General features: G+C 37.2%; 1 protein-coding gene across 9 annotated transcripts in view; it reads right to left on the reverse strand.

The window, feature by feature from the left end:
- NTRK3 (neurotrophic receptor tyrosine kinase 3) overlaps positions 1-26,375 on the reverse strand; it is a 688,036-nt gene that overhangs the window by 126,899 nt on the left and 534,762 nt on the right. For 2 of the 9 annotated variants that reach the window (XM_056571900.1, XM_056571901.1), the window contains exon 14: positions 15,994-19,024. The exons of the other annotated variants lie outside the window; for them this stretch is intronic. In XM_056571900.1, the coding sequence (XP_056427875.1) occupies positions 18,906-19,024 (119 nt within the window). In that variant the 3' untranslated portion in view covers positions 15,994-18,905. Of the gene's footprint in view, positions 1-15,993; positions 19,025-26,375 lie in introns of those variants that run through there. 9 annotated transcript variants of the gene reach the window in all.

Consider the following 26,375-nt stretch of genomic DNA (forward strand, 5'->3'; position numbering starts at 1 on the left):
GGAAGAATGGAAGGAAAATAAATAAACTGGGAAGGAAGGAATGAATGTGAAGGAAAAAAAGAATGAAGGGAGGAAGGAAATAAGGAAGGAAGTAAGCATCTGGAAAGGGGAATGAAAAAATAAAAATTGAGGACTGTTTTTTTTTTTTTGCCACTTAAAATTCATCATATGACATAAAAAAAACAAATAATTGTCACTTATTGATACATAAACTGAGAGGAAACGATGTCCAGTAGTCTTAACAAGGATTTACCCCAATGAACAGGGTTAATTCATTATCAAAACGATGACCAAAGCTGTGGCATAGATAGTAAAAATATGCACCGAGCATCCAGAGGTATGCCTTGGATTTCTACCTTGAATTATGTAGTGCATTTTCCAACATTGCCTTCCATATATGCCTACTTTAATGCTTCTATTCATTTGACCATCTTTTTATTGCTCCAGTGCATTTAGAATAAGACATAAAATGACTTTGTAAATAGGTGGACACATCCTTAAAAATAATTTAGCTGCTGCCTCATACAGTACATCAGAGATAAGAAGAAACGATGAATTATTTATTATATCGCAGGATAAATAACTTTACTGCTCGGCAGCTTTACTTACTCTATGGGAAACAAGCCAGTGACAAAGTCCCCTTTTCCTTCCCTGCTACATTAGGAAATGTGAATGAGGATGGGAAAGACAACAAAGCAAATCAGGAAACACCTAAGAATAATATCACATGACCAAAATCATCATCTAGTAAAGGCCTGCATATATGTACTAAATAAAGAAATATATTTATTTTGTACAACACACACAAATGAATCTACAGTATATATGTAAAAGGTACATCTCCACCTGGTGGTAAGAGATGGAGTTACAGTATCTCTTCCCCTATATCCAGTATATGGTTTTAAATTAAAATAGGTTTTACATTTTTTTCATCCTCTCTAGTGTGTATATATATATATATATATATATATATATATATATATATATATATATCAGAGTATAAACTGTTATTATCCCAACTACAATTCATGGACTAAACCCCTATTCTGGTCTGGTTCCTGTCTATGCCCAGTTCTGCTTTCGAAGGTCTGTATCTCCTTTTCAGCTCCCTATAAATATACTATTTACATAGAGAGACGGCAGCAAATCTTTATTAATATTACAGCACTGACTACCTGCTATTTCTAATAATCCATTGCCCTATCAAATGATTATATTAGGCTCTAGGCATAACATTTAAAATACATTAGATTTATGAGAAATGGTGGAGCCGCATTGTACATAGATCCCTAGCAATATGTACACTCTCTGTGCTCTTTTCCATTTTGGTGCATATCATTTGCTTCATGGGGAAATGAATATTGATGACCTATGAATATTTCTGGCAAACACGCTCTGTGCAGCTGGGTTTTCAGAACGCCTGCCAAGAGATTTTCTATAGTGTCTGCTTGACAGAGCCGCCTTTGATCACCTCAAATACTAAACCAAGACGTTACCGAGGAATCACATGGGCCAGTGGACAGAGAAAAGTCCCCCAGAGCAGCATGGGAGAATTGATAAGCCTAAGATTGCACTTTACACCATAGTAAAATAGTTCAAGTACCTCATCACCGACACATTTTACATTTTTAACCTGTTTTCTGCCAGCGTGTCCAGAAATCCAATGTACGGTTGCCACAGAAGCTGGCAATCACTTAGACTTCATTGTAAATGATAGCAAAGCTGTTTCCATTGCTGACAGATTCTGTTCCCCCTAAATGAATCAGGGAAAAGAAAGTAAGGAGCAGCTGCAATTTATAATAAGGCCGGGCCTCTGAGAGAAGGCTGAAGGAGATTTGGTATGGTTGCTTCACACTGGTTCTAGATGCGGAGGAACACTGTAATAACTAATGTTAGTGCCCGGATCGCCTGACCTGACCTTGCAATATATGTTTTTCTACAGAATTTAGCTGAAAACTGTTGACAACTAAATTGGCCTCTAGGCACGGTGCATTGTAGTAAGCATTTCTGTTAGAGGAACATTGTGTGCCGCAGTATTAGTGAAATGTATCGAAGGGAGAAAAACAAGGCAGCACAGGTTTACAGATGCAGCAATGCTGACTTTATCATTTAACCCTGTGATTGTATGTTCAGCAAATCTTCCAATGCATTTAGGCTGAAAAAGATACATCTGGTTCACCTGCAGTCCCATGAAAAACTACATATGTGAGTTCTCAGACCCTGGAATTATCCATTAGAACCTGCAGAAATTACTATTAAACATGACTGCCACATTGGTGCTCTTAAAACCCTTTGACACGGCCCGCCAGAGGGGAGAATTATGAGTACCGATCTCTGTGATTGGGGCTTGTTTACTGAGCCTTTACAAGGCTCAAACAATTGTGTGGTGTGGCTTTATTGTACGTGTGACCCTTTAAATACATCATGGCCGGCCACACATTTGTTTACACACGGTGATGTGTGGCCGATAGCAATATTTTAAATGGCCGCACAAAAGATGTTATCAGTCAATGAACAAGCGTTTTCTTGTTTCTTGGCTGATCCCTGGCCTTATAACTTGAGGGGTCAAATATGACCGAGTGTTACTAACGGATTTACTTATTACAAAAGTATATGTTTATTTTAAAGGCTTAACTTGATTTACTTGGCCACCAGTGTAAACTGTAACAGGGCCCACCACTCACCATGTGAAGAAAAGCTTCTGAGACCCATATAAGGTATTACATAGGAAAAAAGTATTGTAGAATTCCTCTTTTTGAAACTATTGGTTTACCTGAAAATATATTTAAAACATAAATAGACCTTGACCTATTTTTGACTATACACATTTAGCACATACCACACATACAAACTAAACAAATTGAAAAGCAACATCAAGATAAAATCGGTACCCTGGCCCGCTGTGCCTCTTTGGAGAACAGGAGGTCAATGACTGTGAGTTTAGTCAGTATAGGATAAACTCACAGCCGTGAAGTGACAGATGGTGCACATAGTATTGTACATATTGCCGCTCACTTACTACATCCGCACCCAGCCCCGCATGTGGTACTGTATATTAGTGGAGATGTCCAGTAGCGCATACATTTACTAGCATGGCTGCTCTTGCACCTTGCTCAGTGAAATTTCAGTGTCAACGTGCACAACAACAGAAAAGAGTCCAGCAAGGAATAGGAGCCCCTTCTGCCTATAGGGTAGTGACCTGCACCACTAATCAGGTCACTGACCACTACATATTTAAGGATTACAATTTGCCATTATACCAATTCAATACAATATTTCAATATTATATTATAACATGCTAGCAAACCCCCAACAGGCTGCAACCAACATCCCAACGACTAGATGGCCACACATAGACGCACATAGCACATACATCTCCAGACAGTGTATAGCTTATCCTGAGACTCCGATTTTGAGATACACTGAGTCATGAGGAAAGTTAAGGAAGACCTTGGTAACAATACAATAAGTTGAGTCAAATGACGAACTGAACTTTCCAACATTTCACAAACTCAGCGTTAATACATCTGGATAGTGCAGTGTTTGTAATCTACCGTATCCGGCGTCAATGATTAATAATGTACAATTAAGCAAACACCATTAGAGTTCCCTGTGATTACCTCTAGGAGCTCATGAAACCTTCTATACATCTCTCCACGACAAGGACTGTTTTAGCTGAATCAGAAGATGCCGGTGGGGAGAAGCTGTGTCTCGCTGTTTCTTGTTAGCTTAATCACAGGATTGTCTTGTATTAAGTTCAGCACTTCTATCAACACTTTATCATTACTCTTGAATGCTACTCCGTTGTGTTGGTGCAATCTCTTAGTGCCGCAAGGAAGGCAGAGAATATAAGTGTGGTGGAGGCTAAGCTGCCTCTCATATTTAAGTGTAATATTACTGAATACCCTTAGGCGAGAAATGACTCATATTAACAGGGTAGGGGTAATAATCTTTATGTAATAAAACACAGAAAACCAAGCATACACTTTCACTGTGTCATATTATATAAGTTTATGTATTGTCTGTTGTCAATTTGTAAGAGGGGATCATGATGAATTAGAGATTAACCTCTTACCATCAGTGATCATGTCAATTTTTACTAATATAAGTCAGTAGGCTGCAATAGGTACAGTAGATGTGACCTACTGACATTGTGAGCATGCCAAGTTCCATTAGGAACTTGGCATGCTCACAATGTCGGTAGGTCACATCTACTGTACCTACCCCATCACAAAACTGTTTGTGTCCGGCACACAAATGTATAATAGCTCTATACTGTCTGTGAGTCAGATGGCCATGCATCAATCTGCCTTAGACCCAAATTGATTTTGCCCACAGCAACCAATCACAGCTCAGCTTTCATATCTTAATGAGCTATGGTAAAATGAAAGCTGAGCTGTGATTGGTTGTTAAAGGGGTACTCCGGTGAAAACCTTTTTTCTTTTAAATCAACTGGTGGCAGAAAGTTAAACATATTTGTAAGCTACTTCTATTAAAAAATCTTAATCCTTCCAGTACTTATTAGCTGCTGAATGCTACAGAGACAAATCCTTTCTTTTTGGAACACTGATGACATCACGAGCACAGTGCTCTCTGCTGACATCTCTGTTCATTTAGTAACCATGCATAGCATATGTATGCTATGTACTTATTAGCTGCTGAATACTAGAGAGCAATTTCATTTCTTTTTGGAATGCTCTCTAATGACATCACGATCACAGTTCTCTCTGCTGATGTTATTATAATAATAATATTTCTTAGTGGGATTTGAACCCAAGTCCCCAGCACTGCAAGGCAGTAGTGCTAACCATTGAGCCACCATGCTGCCCTTAGCATACATCTGCTATGCATGGTTACTAAATGAACAGAGATGTCAGCAGAGAGCACTGTGCTCGTGATGTCATCAGTGTTCCAAAAAGAAAGGATTTGTCTCTGTAGCATTCAGCAGCTAATAAGTACTGGAAGGATTAAGATTTTTTAATAGAAGTAATTTACAAATATGTTTAAGTTTCTGCCACCAGTTGATTTAAAAGAAAAAAGGTTTTCACCGGAGTACCCCTTTAAGGGCAAAACCAGTCAACTTTGGCTTTAGGCATATTGGTAAATCAGGGCCATTGGTTCTATTGGTTCTAGGCAACAATGGTGGGGGTGGAAGGGGAGGGTGTTCTCCAGAAATTTGGCACAAATCTGTTGTTTTCTATTTGTGTAAATATATTAGACAAAGAGAATAGAGTTGTGCACTCAGTCCAACAAGTTAGCAGGGCTTTGCAAAAACTTGTGTGGTTGTACATAAAAGATGGTGTAATATAAATGTTCTTAAATTGCGCCAAAAATTGCACCAGAAATGCACTAAAAGTAAGCTAAATTAAAAATGGACAAAAACTAAGCCAAATTAAAAACTAAGAAAACTAAAACATCCTAGATTTTTATACAGCCTGAAACACTTCAAAAAATCTGGTGGATTTTTAGAATGTCTAGTCAAAGCAAAAACGTACACATTCATTCCCCCAATATCTCCATATTATAGCATTGTCAAGAGCCACATTTTCATATGGGTCACATATTCATGGATAAAACAAACAAACAAAAAAAAAAAACATTAGTATAACCTACAGCTACTGGGAGCAACTGGGATTAATGGTGATAAGCGGAATTACCATGATAAATTGGGAAGAATTGCAAATTATTATTATTTTTTATTATTATTTTTCTCTCTATCTATACAACCTCTTAAACTGTTTTCCTAACAACAAACCCTTCAGAAAGGTTTTGACTACTTTGTAATTCCATGCTTTTACTGACTAGCATTGATAAACTCTTCCAACAGTTCCAGTCCTGAATACATGGATTAACTGTAACCAAAGAAAGATGGAAAAACCCAACAGTTATCTCCCCAAGAATACATGTTCACATCAGCTGAGTAAGTAAAGAGGGATAACCTGAATCCAGACTTATCTCCAAGGGAACGGCAAATTGAAATTTGACATGATTGAGCCATATTTCTCTAGATGGCAGACATAGACATGAGTGGACACTGGTGCCAATACACACAGTTTGACATTTCAATATCAGCATATATAGTTTTCTTTAACCTATAAAGTCAATGTTAAGTGATTTTATTTGTGAATTTGTATGGAGATTTTAAAAGATAACACAGATGTGTGCTTGTGGAAAGCTTCATTTTCCTGCCTAACTGTTAATTTATTCTTTGAAAAGCGTGAACCAAACTAATAGCAGGATTAAAAATTGAATTAATGGGTTAAAACCAATTCCGACAATAAATTTGGTAATAAATAAAATTTAATTAAATAGATCTCAAGTCATTTCCTCGCTGCCCATGAACTTTTGATGCCCCGTGGATGGCACTTTTCTCTAATTCAACCTTATTATGAACTGCAAACTATTTCTAATTAGTAACTGAACTATGGGATCACTATGGAAAAATGTTCAATTCATTGTGCTCATTTATTACTGTACGCAAAGACAGCAATGAAAACCGCAGGAGAGCATCACCCCTGCAACTGCAGGTTCACAAAGAATAAATGGGGACTTACTTAAAGAACCTAAGCAAAGAACATTAATGAGTGGAATTACCCATAGATACCAATATGGCTTTTATTTATTTATAGTCACATTATATTTCTTAATTCTTCTACAATATATCAAGGACATGGTCATTTATTATGACAGCTATGGTCTAGCTTTATTCTGCTATCATATTATAATAATAATATTCACTATTCACTAGTGAATAGTTCACTAGTTTTACAATGTTCAAGGCAGCACATTTAAAGCCTTTGTCAGATCTGAAATGTTAATTTAAGTCCACACTGTCTACCCTTTTATAATAAAAATTAGTATTATTAGAATACTTTTCAGTACATAGAAGCTTTAAAATACCTCTGTGGACATGATCTGGCAACGTATCAATCAGTTTCCTCAACATCCATTTAATGCCCAAAATTTACTGCCTCAAGTGTGTTGGCTTGGTTGGCAGAAATGTTTGGAGCCAGCATGGTTCAATTAAAATTTTATAATTTCTCCCCCTTTGTAGGAAATAAGAACCGAGAAGAAAAGATGCCGACAGCTCTCCACTGCTAAATCTAATCACCTGCGCACCGACTGGCCAGCAGTGCTTCCAGGCCCAACAGAGTAGCATGACAAGAAGACATGTCCAGCACAGTATGTAGGATGAAACAGGAACTATTTATTATGGATCACATGGATATACACAGGAACAATAGCCAACGCGTTTCAGATCAAACTGGACCCTTAAGGGTCCAGTTTGATCTGAAATGCGTTGGCTATTGTTCCTGTGTATATCCATAAGATCCACAATAAAGAGTTTATTGACAAGGAAAAATATATATATATATATATATATATTTTTATATCTATCTATATATATATATATATATATATATATATATATATATATATATATATATATTGGATATGAGTACTGGAAATACAGTGTGAATAGGTATTTGACAAATTTTGGCTTTCTCTCAGTGCATTTAAATTCTGCTCATAATATTAGATGATGGGACCAGAGTGGACACAAACTGGAACAAGACATAGTAACAACATGAGAACCTCACAAATCATCCAACTCTGTTGCCAACTTTAGCTTCAGCTGAAGACATTATTCATTGCTACGTAATTAAAAAAAAAAGTATCAGAACAAATAAGTTTTGTAAATAATATCAATTCTCATTTTACTTTGGCAATATAAATTAAATGTATTGATTATCTGGTCATAAATAAAAAATAAATAAATAACTCCAGTATTAAATGGGAAGAAAAACATTGTTCACAGGTTTTGAGTGTGATTGGTGCTCAGTCCCATTTACTTCACTGGAGTAAATAGATCTGCAATGTGGTGCTGTATGTGGAAGAAAGGAGCCATGGTATCAGTATTGTCACTGTGTAGTGATACTTGTATCACCTTAGAAATATCACGATTTTAGAACATTATAAAAAAAAAAAAAAAAAAAAAAACATGCATTCACAAGAAATTTTCTAAAGAAATTATCTAACTTCCTGTTCAACCTGTTGTTGGTTTAAATAAGGCAAACATTTACCAGAAACTAAAGAAGGCCACATATCTTCAATAGCTGTTGGCTGAACATTTACACAGCCAGCAACTATTCATACCAACTTCCCCACACATATGGATGCTTCTCTTAGCTGGGCATCCTTGTCAATGGAGTGAGGAGTTTGGACATAGTTTACCTCTAGGAGCTCTAGGAAAAACAAAAGGATTGGGCATTGAATTTCAACATACTTTCTTCTGCTTCTTTTCCCAATCATCATGTGCCAGGGTTCCATACACATTAGATAGTTAGCCAGTCTGTCCAAAATCGGCAGATCCAGCCAACTTTAAAAACAGTAAACAATCTGCTGTAAAACAGAACTGTAACAATATGGCAGACTCACATTGATACCATAGGGGGCACATCAGCTATGTAAAAAGACTGTCTTTTGCTAATTTCACTGGAAGACCTGACAAATTGATTCTACCATCTCAATCGATGAGGGAATCTTGAACATTTTTCTTCAACATTGATTCCCCAATCTCTAATTCACTAACATTCAGTAACTAGGTTATCTACTCATATGTAATATCAACTCTGACTTCTTGTTGTAGGCAACAATTCCACTATTGGTTGAAACAGTTTTGATACTTTGAGGCATCTTTCCTCTGCTAGTGTCAATTGGTGGCCAAAAAAAAAAGCTGTTGTTTGCTTCCAGAGTAGATGTTTTCAAAAGTTTATTAACACATGAAGTATTTGAGATATATTGAGTAATATTAAAGGAGGTATTTCACTTTGAACATATTTTCAGTGATGGCTGACATCAATTGGTGGGGTTTTCCCACCATGGACATGTATGACATAGCCTGGGCTGCTCAGTTTTGGACATGTATAGTATATCCACCACTGCTCAATATTTCTGTAACTACCACAGAGGAGAATAATGAGCTCTACATTTATCTTCCACCTGGAGGTGGCAGCTACCTCGCCAGTCAATTCTAGGGTCCCATGTTCTCCCCATAGGTGAGGGTCCCAATGCTAGAACATGTCCAAAGTGGAATTCTCATTTAAATAGAGTTTCTGGGTAAAAATACCTTGTTAGATTTAGAGCAATCTCTCTGTTATACATATCACAAGCACTCATGATTTACAGCACCCAGAGCCTTATTGGTACTATTAATGTATATTATTTGGCAAGATTTATTAGGAAAGCACAGAGGACTGCAGTAGTCTGCCTGTGCCAGTAAGGTTAAGTTAAATGATCTGTGACCTACTCACTTAATAATAAAGCTTTTAAAAAGATGAAGATATTTTTTTTTTTTTATGAAAAGATAATTCATTGGTTCTACGGATGCAAATGCTGCATATGAAGCATAAGTGAGACAGAAAAAAAAGACTACAATTTACAACTATTCTAACTAATTCATTATTTCCCCTATTAGTATTCCCTGCAAAATGTAATGTGGGCCTGCATTATAGAACTAGATTTATTACAAGGTAAAAGATGTGTCACTGGTGGCCATATGGACATAAAACGTACATCTAAGCTGATGTCCAAATAGTGTAAGCAAGGGAAATCCCAAAATGTGTTATTATTTAGCTTTTCATTTCTTACAATAAAAGATCAGTGAAACAACACAAAGGATTGATGTTCTTTCCTGAACACTGCTTGAAATTATGATATTATGTCTGGATGAAATATAAAGCTGCGGTCAGACGTGACTACAAGAAAACGGTTGCTTCTACTAAAGCTGTATATTGGGTCAACAACCAACAAACAACACAACTTTTTAGGGAACCCTCACGATCTCCGGTACGTGACCCTGACTTTCTAAGTGAAGAGAGCACGTTGTCTAACGGAAGACAGCACACACTCCATTCATTTCTATGTGATCACCAATGATATCCGAGTGCTTTACTTGAGTCTTTTTGGTACTCCCATAGAAATGAATGGAGCACATGCCGTTTCCAGCACAAGCTCCTCACTGATAGCTGGGTCCCACTCAGGAGATTTCGGGGGGTCCAGTGGTCAGGCTTCCCCTCTCCTACGATCAGCTACTTATCCTGTGGCTAGGAGATAAGTTAATTTTGGCTGGAGTTCTCCTTTAAGCTTACACAAATCTTTAAAAGTCTAAAATTTTGTGCAGAAACTGTGATCTTTGCTCAAAAATCCCCATTTCTGCATCAACATGTGCGACTTTTAAGTGTGTGTGCCAAGGGAGAGGGAAGGAGGCAGAAAGAGGGCTGGAAGGGAGTGAGTGTCTCTCAGTAAATCCCGGAAACTAAAAAAGGAAAAATGATTTTTATGCTAAAAATATTTTAATTTGGATTCTGAATAGACATACATTAGGCGGCCACATGATCAATTTTGCCACGTGAACATGATCTTATAAGGATGCGTATGAATTACTGTGTCAGGTACATCTCTGTATGTTTCAGCAGTCACACAGTCCATCTGACACACATTTAGTCATTGGAGCTGTACAGGGTTATTGTTTTAAGCATAAAAACAAATACAGAAACATAAATGAATGATACATTGTATTGCTGCTCTGGATGCTATTGGTGTTGATGGTGATGAGACTCATGTTTGTTATTTGGTTATTTTTAGTATTTCATTTACATGGCACTTAGAAGCGGGTTTGTTTCTTACAGCAGTTAAACAAGCATTAGATCTAAAAGAACAGAAGAAAGACAAAAACAAGATAAGATGACAGACTATAAAAAGCCATTTGCTATGCACTGCAAAATACTGTGCAAATTAGTCATGTTGATAATCCCACACGGTATTTTTATTTGAGTCACAGGCATAAAGGGAAAAAACACATTTACTGATAATGAGAGATGAACGATCCTCTATCTTTTCATTTTTCAGATTATTTGTGAAGCTGTGATTCTATTTTCTTCATAAAAAAAAGTTTTCCATAGTGATCAAATCTTATTGCTATTTAGCCTCCCTTTACCACCTTCTTACACATATAGCAGTTTTTTGCAATTCATGTTGTGAATTTATTGTGGCCTCTCTTTCTAGTTACATAGTTAGTATGGTTGAAAAAAGACATACGTCCATCAAGTCCAACCAGGGAATTGAAGTGAAGGGTGTAAAGGGATAAGGGAAAGGGATGTCGTTTTATAATTCTGCATAAGCATTAATGTTATTTTGTTCCAGGAATGTATCTAACCCTGTTTTAAAGCTGTTAATTGTTCCTGCTGTGACCAGTTCCTGAGGTAGACTGTTCCATAAATTCACAGTCCTTATGGTAAAGAAGGCGTGTCGCCTCTTTAGACTTAACCTTTTCTTCTCCCCTCGTCCTATGGGGGGGGGGGGGGGTTAACCTGGAACAGTTTTTCTCCATATTTTTTGTATCTTCTTGTTATATAAGTTTTGCATACAACATTTTTAATTCTGTTTTTGAGCAAAAGCCAGAAGTGGATCTATGAGGAAGGATAAGTATAATCTTTCCTAGTTATTCCCAATTCCTTTTGAATCTACTACTAGGCTTTGGCTCAACAAACAGAATGAAGAAAGGCCCCAAAAGGATTTCTGTGAAACCATTCACCCCCATAGGGAAACCTATGTGAAAAAATTGTAGAAAAGAAATGGGGAATGAAAAAGTCAGGAAAAACTTTGTAAAAATATGGCATGTAAAGTGAATCTGTCATGTATTTAACACTTGTGAAGCGGTCTACACATTGCAGTGGAGATTTACAAGTAAATTGCAGTCAGAACTTTGACACACTTTTCGTGTGGATTATATGTTTCAAAAAGTTATTTTTTAAGGTATCCAGGACACTCGAAGAGATAAGTCCTTTCTCTGCTTATGTCACAGATTCTATGGCCCTCGGCACAAGGTCGCTGTGGGGAGGTGAGCTCTGTGTGTCAATAGGAGGAGCGAGTGTGATGTGGGATGAAAGAGGTGTTGAGACCCTATAGTGAACCCTGGGCTCTGCCTCTCTGAGTTGACTCTTCACAAGTGAAGGGGTGAACCAAACTTGTAGAATCCCTAAATAATATAGATCAGGAAATATTGACATATACAATTATTGTGGAAAAAAAAAATGATTTTAACTCTCATTTGTTTTTATTTTAAGAAGAAAGACTATGTAAAAACCTTAGGATAAATACACAGCAGATGTGTTGAAACGGCTCAATTTATCTATATGGGCCTTGCAGACGTCCATGTGTTTGCCACCAAACATCTCATTTCAAATGAAGGGAACTAGTTTTCAGTCACATAAATTTCTTCAACAAATCTACCGCTTGTAATTACACCCAGACTGGCTCCAATACCCAGGATTACATTTATGTTGCTCAGGACCGGAATGGTCTCAGCATGTACACTAATAACACTTTTGTATTAACTAGTCAAATGCTAGAAATATGAATTAAAATTCCAAATGATATGTACTAAATGTAATAATAATGATAATAATAACAACCAGCTTTTTTTTCAGTCCGCATTCATTTAGTTTTAAAATGTGGTTCTTCAAAGTTTTTGAGTGACACTTGACTTGTGAGATTATGGGTTTTACTTATGATGTAATACAACAGCCCATTTTAATACTGCTTTTCACATAAAATAACAGTTCTAATGTCCTTTTCTTAGAAACATGCACTTTGTTGTTCCTATTGTATTCCTAAAGACAGAAGAATAGATTGACAACCAGGGACGATTGGGCCTATGGGCAAACTAGGCAGCCGCCTAGAGTGCCCTCTTAATGGGGGCACAGCTCTGCATCCTAGAAAGGTGATTACATGATGATGAGGTTTGTTTCAGTGTGTCACCCCAGTAGTAAGGTGGCACGAGTCAAAGGGTGGAGCCAATGCCCAGGGTAAAGGGGCAGCAAAATTAGCTTTCACCTAGGGTGGCAACAATCCTTTCACTAGCCCTGTTGACACCTATGTTTTGTCCCTAGAGACACTGTTGTTGCTGACTGGACAGTATCAGACAGTGTAACATCACACCCTATTGACAATATGATGATAACACTCCAATGTCAGTTTATTCATCTATTTCCATGAGGATTATGAGGATTAACAAAGGAATGATTTTACACATACCTCTTAAAAAAACACTGCATTTAGAATATCTAGATTCATTTGGGGGGAAGATTTCACAAAGCCTGTCAAGAAAAAAATTGCCCAGAGCAACAGATCAGTTTGCTTCTTTCATTTTTAAAGAGACCTCTGAAAAATAAAAGAAGCAGTCCATGAAATGAGAAAAAGGAACAATGACGGCTGGGAGGTAAAAACACTCTTCCACATGCTTATCCCGGCTCATTCGCCTAAACAGTGGGGGTCTCAGTGGACCCAAACAGATCAAAATGTTTATGAAATTTCAAAAGTTTTCTTAAATGACAGGTACACTTAAAGACTTATTCCTTATCCACATAGTGTATGATCTCAGGGGTATGACCGCTGGGACCCCTCACGATCACAAGAACCAGGCCTTTAGTCTCCAGTCAGAACAAAGCGGCAGTCATGTGTGCACACTACTTATCCGTTCATTGTTTATGGAAACTGCTGGAGAAACCTCAGTTCAGTGCTCTGCATTCATTGGCAGCTCCCATAAACAATGAATGGACCAGTGGCGTCGGGACCCCCATGATCATACATTTATCACTTAAGCTGTGGATAGTGGCCAAGCAGTAATGGTAGGACTACCCCTTTAACTCTGTTAACTCATTAGGGATGAGCTGTACTATCACATACAAACCTGGACAGATGTGGTGCTGTTTTTGAAAAAAAATCAACCATGTTTCAGGAATCCTGCACAGGGAAAACATGAGCCATTTTCTGTCGCAGTTGCTTAGAATTATGTTCTATATCTTTTAACTTTGTGAACAACAGATCACATAGATAATAATAATAATAATAATAATAATAATAATAATAACCAGTCCTGGTGTAATTTTAGATCTCATTGTACAATTTTTTAACTATACAAAATACCCTAGTGACAAAACCACTCAACATATTTACTTGATAAATAATCAACCATTTGACATCCTTAGTTTCATTCTATAGCATACAGCCCTGGAATAACAGATATAAACCAACAGCAGTGAACAGTTAAATAACACAGATGCATGTCATAGAAAATAAAGTGTTTATTAAGAAACTGTATATACTGAATATATTTGAATACACAAGATTTGTGTAACCAGTTTCTATATTATGGCACAATATTCATTGTATTAAAATTACATTGTTTTTAAAACAGGCTGAATGTGAGGTAATAATATTAATTAAAATATCAGCCTTTAATTCCAATTCAATAGTATTTGATAACTGGTTCAATAAAATGGAAAAAAAAATATTGTGAAATAGTTTCCCTGCAGTTCATCAACATGGTACAATACATTTTTTGGCGATTACTAAACTGCTGAACAGAATGGTCATGCGTAAAGTGAAGACCTGCCTTTGATCACATTGGCTGTATAGTTAGCAGATGTATGCAAAGTATAATATGTATTCATTTTCTTTTTTTCTTTTCCAGTCTTTACTTTCTGCAGTATAGAAAGAAGCTGTGCACAAAAAAATGACCTATTCTCTTTCACCTTTTTTAGTGGGTCAGAGTTACCAATGGTATCCTAATAAACCAGATATGCCATCAATATTCTACTAATGGGGTCCGATGGATGTCATAGAAAGACCCCTCCCACACTATGTCTACTGCCAACTTTGCCAACATTTTCCAATGGGCTGGCAGAAGACAAAGAGGCATGCTTCTTTCCAATTGGTACTACCAATGTATTGCAGCAACGAAGAGGAGTTACACTTCTCCTACTGGTTTGATACTGATGCTATATCCCATTCTCACCTATTTTATATACAGATGTATCCTTCCTTACCTTTCCTTTATAGCTCCATACATCTCAATATTTGTGTCACATGATGACTAACTTTGAAAAAAAATAAAAAATATATTTTGCGATCCTCTGTCAGGAGATGTTAATACTTTACTTGTCTATGAGTGACCACTCAGTGGCTGGAATGTAAATTTCTGCATGATGAGGATTTTGTTAGCATTTTGCTATATGATATCAAAGTTGTATTGGCATTACGGTTCACACCCCAACTTGTAGTGATCTTTGTCTTGCTGCTTCATAGTAGGTCTATAAAGCAGCAAGACAGAGATTGCTACCATCTGGGGACAGAACAGCAATGCCGTACACTTCTCTGGGCTCTCTCTCTTGATGGTCATCGGTCTCAGCACTGAAATCCCAGTTAATGAAAGCTGACGTCAGTTCTTCTAGGTGACGGACACTTTAACAACATTTAAGGAAAGGCAAGGGTGGACACATCTGTAGGTTGTAAAATCTCCTTCTTACACATACAGATTAAATAAATCTGTTTGGATTTAAAAACCATTGACTGGCTGTTTGCTGAGAGATCTTATTATGGCTGTGTGTTTTATTTATGGAGAATGTGACTAAGCTTCCCACCACATAAAAACCTTACATATTTAATAAAAGTATGTTATACCAAAGTAGAGATCTGTCAACAGCAGTGTGTTTGACAGTTATACACATAGTAAAATCTTTTTTTTCTTTATTTAAAGGGGTACTCCAGTGGCAAACTTTTTTTTTTTTTAAATCAACTGGTGCCAGAGAGTTAAACAGATTTGTAAATTACTTCTATTAAAAAATCTTAATCATTCCAGTACTTATTAGCTGCTGAGTACTACAGAGGAAATTATTTTCTTTTTGGAACACAGAGCACTCTGCTGAATAACGAGCACAGTGCTCTCTGCTGAAATCTCTGTCCATTTTAAGAACTGTCCAGAGTACGAGAAAATCCCCATAGCAAACATATGCTGCTCTGGACAGTTCCTAAAATGGACAGAGATGTCAGCAGAGAGCACTGTGCTCATGATGTCAGCAGAGAGCACTGTGTTCTGTAGTATTCAGCAGCTAATAAGTACTGGAAGGATTAAGATTTTTTTAATAGAAGTAATTTATAAATCTGTTTAACTTTCTGGCACCAGATGATTTAAAAAAAATAAAGTTTCCTTACGGAGTACCCCTTTAACACTAAACCATGTGCAAACAGCAGCAAATTACTTAAAAATGTATTAAAGACATGATAGCTTGTACATGTGCTGACTACATATAGCCAATGTTGAACAAAGGTAGATCTTAACATTAATAAACATAGCCAAATATTTAAGCTATGTACTTCATTAAAGCAGAGCAGTCATGGGGTCCTTTATATACTTTACATGCTTTGTATATAGTGCATTATGACATATGCATTATAAAGTATACAATACAAAAAAATGGGGTTTCTTCATGTTCCTGTTTACAAAGTAGGGAGCTGTATATTTCACTTAAAGGTGAACATGGAGAAGAAACAGCTGTAACATCATGAATAAAGATTTTAAGTCCGATTCAACAAATCTGACAGATTCATTCTAGATTTGGGTTCTGATTCTGATTTTTATCAGGACAAAACAAATCTGAAATTAATTACAAAAAGTTTGGATTCTAATAAATTCAATTTTTGCCAAGTCGATTTGCTTATCTCCAATTATAAGCATGTTTCATGAACCAATTTGATACAAGTCAGGTTATTTGGCCAGAAAACTTAATGCACATTACCAGTATACTTTTGTCTTCGACTAACCCATATTTGCCAGAAGTCCCAATTTTTGGCAGGGCAATCCTGGGAACCAGGCCACAAAAGGAATGGGATTTCTGCAAATCTTGCCAAAAATGGGTGTTATGGGGGCAGTTCTAGCATTTTGGGGCAGTTCTAGGTATTCTAAGGGTATGCCAATCTCCAACCTTATTTTTGTGTATTGTATTTATGATGCCCTGTATACAAACCAATATTTTATAGGACCCATGACATTTGACCTTAAGTTGATATAAGTTAACCACAAACCTCGCTAACATAATATGACTGGTCTATAAAATATAACAAGTGGAATTTGGCACAGTTCAAAATTTAAAACGGAATATTTTGAATTCATTTTTTATAAATATCTGCTGATTTTTTCAAAAATGTAATGTGTAATATGAGCAAAAGATTTCTCTACTACCGTTTTTTTTCATATTATCTGGGATAATTCTATTTGGGTTATATTATCATACAAAACATAGCTTTTGTCTGATGTGTAGTAATATCTCTAAGTGTACATACAAACAGACACATTTTCAGGCACAATGGTTCAAGGGAACGCAGGCTTGTATTTTTGCACTCTTACTTTTAGATTATAGGGGTATTTTCAGACTGATGTACCTAGGGAGCCGTAAGTCTGATCCTGCTTTATACTATATATGCTAAGTTCACTATGACACGGAAAAGACGCAGTTTAGCAGATACTTTATGGCAATTAATGCAATAAAAATCTATGGAAATGATATGACACAAATGATACTTTTATCTATTAATAGAGCCTCTGATACTGTTACAGGGATTGTAGATTGCTATGCGGTTCGATGAAGCAAAAAATATGTATCTTAGACAAAGTGCATGACAAAACACTGAATAAAAATGAAGTGTATGCAGCAGTAGTTTGCTGTTTAGGTGCCCTAAGCTTATGACAGCATAAGGCCTCACGCACACAACCTTATTACGACCCAGTACAAGTTCAGATTTGGGTCCATCCTATACCTCCATATGATTATTTCATATGTAGGCAGTGGCAGGCTCCATCAGATGCCATATTATAAGAGATATGGTGGGGACATATACCTCCATAATATGGTGTCATGTGGAAGCATTAAACAATAGCACATGTGAAGTCTATGGCTCCATAGCATAAAACCATGTGTCACTATACTGGTCCCATGCATATGGCAGAGCTGTGTACATGATGCTTTAGGATGACCTCTATATGATATAGGTTTGTTTTAGCTCTTAATGTAGATATACATGGACAAACTCTGCTATATTCACCCTTCTCTACCATGAAGAGGTGACCAATGGAACCACACTACAGCTTCATGTTTGTCTAGTCATCCCAAGAACATTTCTGCATCTCTCATCATTTTATAAATAAGGTCCTCTTTCCAATGCCACCTTCTGTTTTTTTTCTCAAGATTATGATGTATTCCTAATCCTACAGGGTGAACACAGCTGAGTGAAATCTCATGTATGATTTCCTAAAAAAAAACACCAATTTAAACAAAGCAAATATTGCTTTTTGTGACTCTATAATTTGTACCTCACATGTTGTCCCCCCTCCCCATCGCATTTTACCCCTAAAAAAGAAAATAATACAAATAATAAAAATTCTGACGCACAAAAGATTTGTAAAACATTTCATTGAAAAATAATTACAATTTTCTCCTGGTAAAAAAGTAAGATTTCACTTCTCATTGTGTCGCTTGTACAGTTGCAGAAACCTACAATGCCCCTTTCTTACCAGTCTTCATTATTTAGAGACTTCCATAACATACAAAGCCCTGCTTTATGAGATCTCTTTAGGTTGCCATTCCAAAGGGTGATTACATCATTAATAAGGTGATGTGAAGTCACAGGATCACAGAAAACTCAAACACAGATTCCAAACAGGAAAAACACGACTAAGGTTTTTTTTGTTTGTTTTTCTTTTTTTTAAACAAATACAACTAGTGTTTATTATAAAGATGGCTCCTTTCGAGTCTGTCTCCTTTGTTTTATTATAAGTTGCTGCTCCTGCTGCTGTTGCATGTCTGGATAATTTTGAAAGCAGTAGCTACTGTAGTTAAAGCAACATTTATCTTTCGACAGAAATACCTTTCTGTCGTAGTTAAAAGTTTACAACAGAGGACTAGTGCAGTCTTGTGAAACCTTGATCCAAAAGTTTTCTGTGCCTCCCTTCACATTTTGAGAGAACAGCCTAAACTTGACAACATAAACAAGGAGGCTTTAGAGGCTTAAAAGACGTGGCGTCCTTTGCTGAAATAAACACCGACGTCGTGAACATAAATGCCTTGGTTAAGAGGTTTGGGGTGTCCGGGAAGGCTTATTGTGTTCAACATATATTCTCTGAAACCTAAAAAAAAAAAGAAAAACAAAGGCAAAATAAAGGAAGGGAAAACAAAAATAGGAAGGTACTTTAAGGAAAAATAAGCAAATAAATATTGCGTAGTCTTATTTTAAGAGGGAACAGGTTGTCAGATATGCCCAGAAAGACTCAGTCAGGAAAAAAAAAAAGGTCAATGGAACTTTTTTTTAACTATAATGCATATTAAACAGTTTGCCAAAAAAGAAAGGGCCATCATTTTTCTTACAAAAGTATTTAGTTTTAAGTTAAGAAATAGGAGACAGATAGCAGGTCAATTATTATGGCAAAAAAGCAAGCAACATATAACATACTGTATGTGCCAGATCAGCTTGTTCATGGTATTGCAGTCTTGAACCATGTCCCTACATAAAAACACTAGACACATAAACTTAAAAAAAAATGTTTTAAAAAACCTAATAACTTTTTTTTTTAAGGTAGTAGGAAGAAATATATGAAATAGGTAGAAAAAGTTTTCAAGTAAAAAGAAAAAGTGCGTTTGGAGACAGCTTTTAAATAATGGACAAACATTGTCAAATCAACTAATATGAATGGATTGCAAAAATGGTGCCGTGACGATAAGGATGATGATGGTGAAGATGATAATGATCCTTATTTTACTGAAGAAAACATAAATAAATACTCGATTATAGTATGAAATAATTATGTTGCTTTGAGCACTGTGACATCCATTGTACAACAAAACCATTAACTATAATGAAATACAACATCTATGGTTTCACAATGACACCACCACAAAAGGATGAGCCTTCAGATGTAGCACAAATGTCTATAGTATATTGAGAAAAAAGGTCCAAGCCAGCATAGTTTTATGTGTGAACAAGCAGACCTTCCTATTGCTGGTTTCTTAGGGGATTGTCGGGATTGCTTTATGTCAACAACAACAAAAAAAAAACAAAAAAAAAAAAGGGGGGGGGGAGGAAAGGAAGAAAACAAAAATAAGAAATTAACAAATGACTGTTTGGAGCTAGGCATGTACAGATACATAAAAGTAGTTATTTTTAAAGACAAAGTTTATACGGTTTCCTGGGCAGTATTTTCTGGTCAAGCAGGTGGAGCCCCACCTAAAATATGGCAGTCCTAAATAAAGCTAAGCACTTAAAGGGGTATTCCAGGAAAAAACTTTTTTATATATATCAACTGACTCCAGAAAGTTAAACAGATTTGTAAATTACTTCTATTAAAAAAGATTAATACTTTCAGTACTTATGAGCTTCTGAAGTTAAGGTTGTTCTTTTCTGTCTAAATCCTCTCTGATGACTCCTGTCTCGGGAAACGCCCAGTTAAGAAGAGGTTTGCTAGGAATTAGGATACTTTTTTCTGTTTACGGATTTAATGAGATTGCAAATGTATTCATCCATTTCAAGAGTCAAGAGTTTGGAGTATTTTAATTTTAAATTTTTTGTTCTTTTTAGATATAGTGAAATTTCCTTTTTTTTTTTTTGCTGAAGTTTAACCTAAGCAGGATCTAGCCTCCCATTAAAGCGGTGATTGTGATTCTAACTGCTTAGCTTTATATAAATTAAAAAGGTTTGTTTATTGACACTTATAAGTGTGTTGGCTTGGACCTTTTTTTCACAATATAACAATAGATATCTACTTTTCAACCTTTTACAGTGGTGTCATTGTGAGACCTAAGATAACGTTTATTAGTATGGCAGACTACGCCACACGCCACACCCCTACCCCTTAATTCCCTGGTTGAACTTGATGGACATATGTCTTTTTTCGACCGTACTAACTATGTAACTATGATGTAGCAAGCATCAGGAGGAGCCCACAGCAGCAATCTCTGTTGGAACCACTACAGTCAGCATGTTCAAAGGTTTGATGGGATTTGAGCCCATAGCACACTGAGAACAATGTGTTGTCCTGCAATGTTCTTTGATGTCATGGCCACACACCCTCCCATAGACTTGCATTGAGGGGGCATGGCCATGGCATCACAAGGGGGCGTGGCTGACCCCCACAGCATAAAAACATTCCACGCATTATTTCCATGCTGGCCAGAGAAGTACCCCTTTAACCTCTTAAGGATGCAGGGCATACCTGTACGCCCTGCGCCTTGTCCCGGTATATAATGTGGGGTCATGTCGGCTAATGACAGCCAGGACCCTGGGCTAATAGCGTGCAGCACCGATCGTTGTGCCGCACACTATTAACCCTTTAGACGCTGCGTTGAAAATTGATCAACGTGTCTAAAATGAAAGTAAAAACTTCCCGGGAGCTCAGTCGGGCTGATCGGGACCATCGCAGTGAAATCGCAATGTCCCAATTAGCTAGAATGTGAGCGGAGCTCTCCTTACCTGCCTCCATTGCGGTCGATTGGCGATTGATTTCTCCAAGCCTAAAATCCAGGCTTGAGCAATCGACCGCCAATAACACTGATCTTTGCCGTGTCAATGCACGGCAATGATCTGTGTATGAGATCAGAATGTTCAGTGTAATAGCCACTAGGGAGGCTAAAAAGAAAGTGTGAAAAAAAGTTAATAAAGATCATTTAACCCCTTCCCTAATAAAAGTAAGAATCACCCCCCTTTTCCCATTGAAAAAAAAAAACGATATATAAAAATAAACATATGTGGTATCACTGCGTGCAGAAATGTCCAAACTATAAAAATATATTGTTAATTAGACCACACGACCAATGACGTACGCGCAAAAAAAATTCCAATGTCCAAAATAGCATATTTTTGGTCACTTTATATATCATGAAAAAATGAATAAAAAGTGATCAAAAAGTCTGATCAATATAAAAATGGTACTGATAAAAACTTCAGATCATGGCACAAAAAAATTAGCCCTCATACTTGCCCATTAATGGAAAAATAAAAAGATTATAGGGGTCAGAAGATGACAATTTTAAACGTATACATTTTCCTGCATGTAGTTATGATGTTTTTTTTTAGAAGTAATGCAAAATAAAACCTATATAAGTAGGGTATCATTTTAGCCGTATGAACCTACAGAATAAAGATAATATGTAATTTTACCGGAAAATGCACTGCATAGAAACGTAAGCCCCCAAAAATTACAAAATGGCATTTTTTCTTCAATTTTGTTGCTATGGATATTTTGGTAAAATGACTAATGTCACTGCAAAGTAGAATTGGAGTCACAAAATTTAAAGCGTTATGATTTTTAGAAGGTGATAAAAAAAAATGAAAATGCAAAAATGGAAAAACCCTGTGTCCTTAAGGGGTTTAGGGAATTTTTTTTTTACTTTTATGGGAGAATACAGTGCCTCATGGAGGAACCATATGACAATACAAAAGGGAATATATGTATATTTAGGTGGGGGCTGTTTACATTCTATAGGAACAAATTGTGAGAGATAAAGGAACTCTTTTATTCTATATACTGATACTGAGTGTGTAGAAGTCCTCTGTCACACTGTAAGTGAGCAGTATATGGCTTGTCCAAAAATGTATTCAGCTGATTTTTTACCATATGAGTTCTTGCCTAAATGCTTCTGAAAAACAAGTAGAGAATGTTGTTATAATGTGTATGAGTACAGTAGTTATAATATATGTGATACATTCAATAGCGTGGTGTTTACTCCATAATCTTTGTTTATCACCTATCCTCTGAATAACCTAAGGACCCCCACCCATCACTGGCATACTGGTCTCAAGTCACCCATTCTTCCTCATCAGGTCGAATGCTGGAAATAAGAGTTTGTATGGAAAAGCAGTAAGCATGTTGCCTAACCACACAATCTCTATCAAAGTTACAGAAGACAATATCATAAAGTGATATGTGTAGCAATGTGAAAGAGTAGTGTAAGAGTAATTTGGAAATGTGTTATGATTAGCATACATAAAGAGCTGATGAAGGAGTTACCTGCTTAGGACCCTATTTAAAAGCTAGAGTAGAGATCTTGGTCGATTATCATTGTCTACTCTGGAAGACTAGTGGCAGCTAGACATTAACCCCTTAAGGACTTAGCGTTTTTCCGTTTTGCATTTTCATTTTTTCCTCATCACCTTCTAAAAATCATAACGCTTTCAATTTTGCACCTAAAAATCCATATGATGGCTTAATTTTTGCACCACCAATTCTAATTTGCAATGACATTAGTAATTTTACCAAAAAATTCAGGGAAAAACAGGAAAAAAAATCATTGTGCGACAAAATTGAAGAAAAAATTTCATTTTGCAAATTTTGGGGGCTTCTGTTTCTATGCAGTGCATTTTTTTGGTCAAAATTACACCTTATCTTTATTCTGTAGGTCCATGCGGTTAAAATGACACCCTAGTTATATAGGTTTGATTTTGTCGCACTTCTGAAAAAAATCATAACTACATGCAGGAAAATGTATATGTTTAAAATTGTCATCTTCTGAGCCCTGTAACTTTTTCATTTTTCTGCGTATGGGCCAGTATGAGGGCTCATTTTTTGCACCGTGTTCTGAAGATTTTATTTTTGTGTTGATCGGACTTTTTGATTGCTTTTTATAGATTTTTTTATGATATAAAAAGTGACCAAAAATACGCTATTTTGGATTTTGGATTTTTTTGCGCGTACGCCATTGACCATGCGGTTTAATTAATTAGATAATTTTATAGTTCGGACATTTACGCACGCGGCGATACCACATATGTTAATTTTTATATTTATTTACACAGTTTTTTTTTATGGGAAAAGGGGGGTGATTCAAACTTTTATTAAGGAAGGGGTTAAATGACCTTTGTTAACTTTTTTTTGCACTTTTTTTTGCAGTGCTATAGCTCCCATAGGGACCTATAACACTGCACCCACTGATCTCGAATGCTGATCCCTGCAAAGCCATAGCTTTGCAGGGATCAGTGAGATAGGGGCTTGATTGCTCAAGCCTGTAGCTCAGGCTTGGAGCAATCAATCGACGATCGGACGCTGCAGAGTCAGGTAAGGAGACCTCCGCCTGCGTCCCAGCTGATCGGAACATCTCTATTTTATCACAATGTCCCGATCAGCCCGACTGAGCTGCCGGGAAGTGTTTACTTTCGTTTTCAGACGCAGCGGTCAAGTTTGATTGCCGCGTCTGAAGGGTTAACAGTGTGCGGCACAACGATCGGTGACGTACGCTATCGTTAGCAGCCAGGACCGACCCGCTGTGATGCGGGGTCACGGCGTGAACCCATTTTTCACACCGGGACCAGGCTCAGGGCGTACACGTACGCCCTGAGTCCTTAAGAGGTTAAATTGTAAGATATAGAAGTTGTTAAACCAAAAAAGGATTCATAAAAGAAAAAACCAGAGCTGGAGGTCCACCTTAAATATTGTGTGGGTCTTAAATTCAGGCCTCAACTCCATCAAAGGGTCACACATCACATTCAGCTGGGACTAGGCATTGACACACACACCCGTTAGTCACCTCCATAGTGTACAATGCTTTGTAAGCCAGTAATTGGTTCTATTCTGGTCCTGCCCTGGGGCATATGATTTCCAAACTGGCTTGCTGAAATTTACAATAGGTTGTATGTGAAACAGAAGTCACTAATGAATAGAGAAAGTGCACACATGTTACAAGTTTAGTCGGAAGGTGCACCACTTATATGATCCAGAACAGGACCAGAATGGAGCCAATAACTGGATTACAAAGGCACAGGTAAATACACTACCCAGCACTATACACTGTGGAGGTGGCTAACAGACCATGGAATACCATTTTTTGGGTGGGAGTGCTTTCTTATTTTTCTCTAAACTCAATATACTCATCTAGTGTGAAATTACCAGCTTTTCACAACAACATAATTTGGTGACACTCTGCCATGACGTGTATGTGCTGTGTTTGTGCGTGGACACTGACCTTTTGAGCATTCTGGTAGCATGGCATGATATTGTATTGAACGGGCTTCATCAGAAATTGCAATATGGATCACAAAATATAATAAAATGTGCTAAAATTGAATGGATATAGTATAAAATAAATGCATATAAAATAGGTGACACTTGTATTTCCCTGTGAAAGAGTAGGTTGGGACATGGAGTGTTATAGTCTCTTTAATCCTCTTTAATCCTGATAGCACAGGGACAAAATTACAAGTTCAAAGTGGAATGAAGGTTTTGGACAATGTGCCTCTTATCGGCTATGCCGATGGTGAGATTGCTGGACTGTGCTTGCTGCGGCTGGCCAGCGGTGGGATCATGCTTGATGAAGCTTGCTTTCAGTTCTCAAATGAGACGACAATGGCTCCTGATTAGTGGGTACTCCAATGTGTCCACAAATGGACAGTTTTAGGCTAGATGCGTTTCGGAGAGCCATGTCCACTTTTTCAATAGCGATGAGGGTGGTTGACTGAATGGATATGCCTGGGAAATGTGGCATTTTATAACAAGTGCAAAAAATAAGTTATGTTGGTGATAGGTAAACTCTGGACCGGGGTTTCTACAGAGTATACCTCACCTGATACTAAGATTTAAATTGTGAGTATCAGGTGAGGTATATTCTGTAGAAATCCCAGTCCGGAGTTTTCCTATCACCAACATGACGTATTTTATGCACTTGTTATGAAATGCCAAAATTCCCGGGCATTTCCATTCAGTCATCCACCCTCATCGCTATTGAAAAAGGGGACATGGCTCCCCGAAACGCGTCTAGCCTAAAACTGCATCCACCAATACCCCAATCGTAGACACATTGGAGTACCTGCAATTCAGGAACCATTGTCGTCTCATTTGAGAACTGAAAGCAAGCTCCACCGAGCACGATTGCACCGCTGCCCAGCCGCAGCAAGCACAGTCCAGCAATCTCACCATCGGCATAATCGGTAAGAGGCACATTGTGCCAAACCTTAATTCTGCTTTGAATTTGTAATTTTGGCCCTGTGCCGTCAGGGTTAAAGAGGGTCCCAAAGTGGAGGACTCCAGCGCTGCAATGCGCACATGAATGACATTTTGCCATAACTCCCACACCACTTAAAACCACTCATACAGCAGCCCTGTGCTGACAGGGTAGAATGGGCATTAAATAGGGGGCTTCCAGCACTGCCGAATGCTACTACTGAACTTATCACAGCTCTGCATTTAATTCACTACATCGGCACATGGTGCCATCCATGCCAGCAATATACATTGCTAGAATATTGACAATATCGCCTATTATCCATTGCGGGGAATTATCTATATAGTACTTACCAGTACACCGCGCTAACCACATCGCAGAGACTATAACACTCCATGTCCCTACCTACTCTTTCACAGGAAAATACAATTGTCCCCTATTTTATATGCATTTATTTTAAACTATATTCATTCAATTTTAGCATTTTTTATAATATTTTGTGATCCATCTGAAGCAAGGGCCCTGCTATAGACCTCACATTACAGTTCTAATTAT

The sequence above is a fragment of the Hyla sarda genome, chromosome 4 (assembly GCF_029499605.1).
Source record: "Hyla sarda isolate aHylSar1 chromosome 4, aHylSar1.hap1, whole genome shotgun sequence".
NCBI classification, from domain to species: Eukaryota; Metazoa; Chordata; class Amphibia; order Anura; family Hylidae; genus Hyla; species Hyla sarda.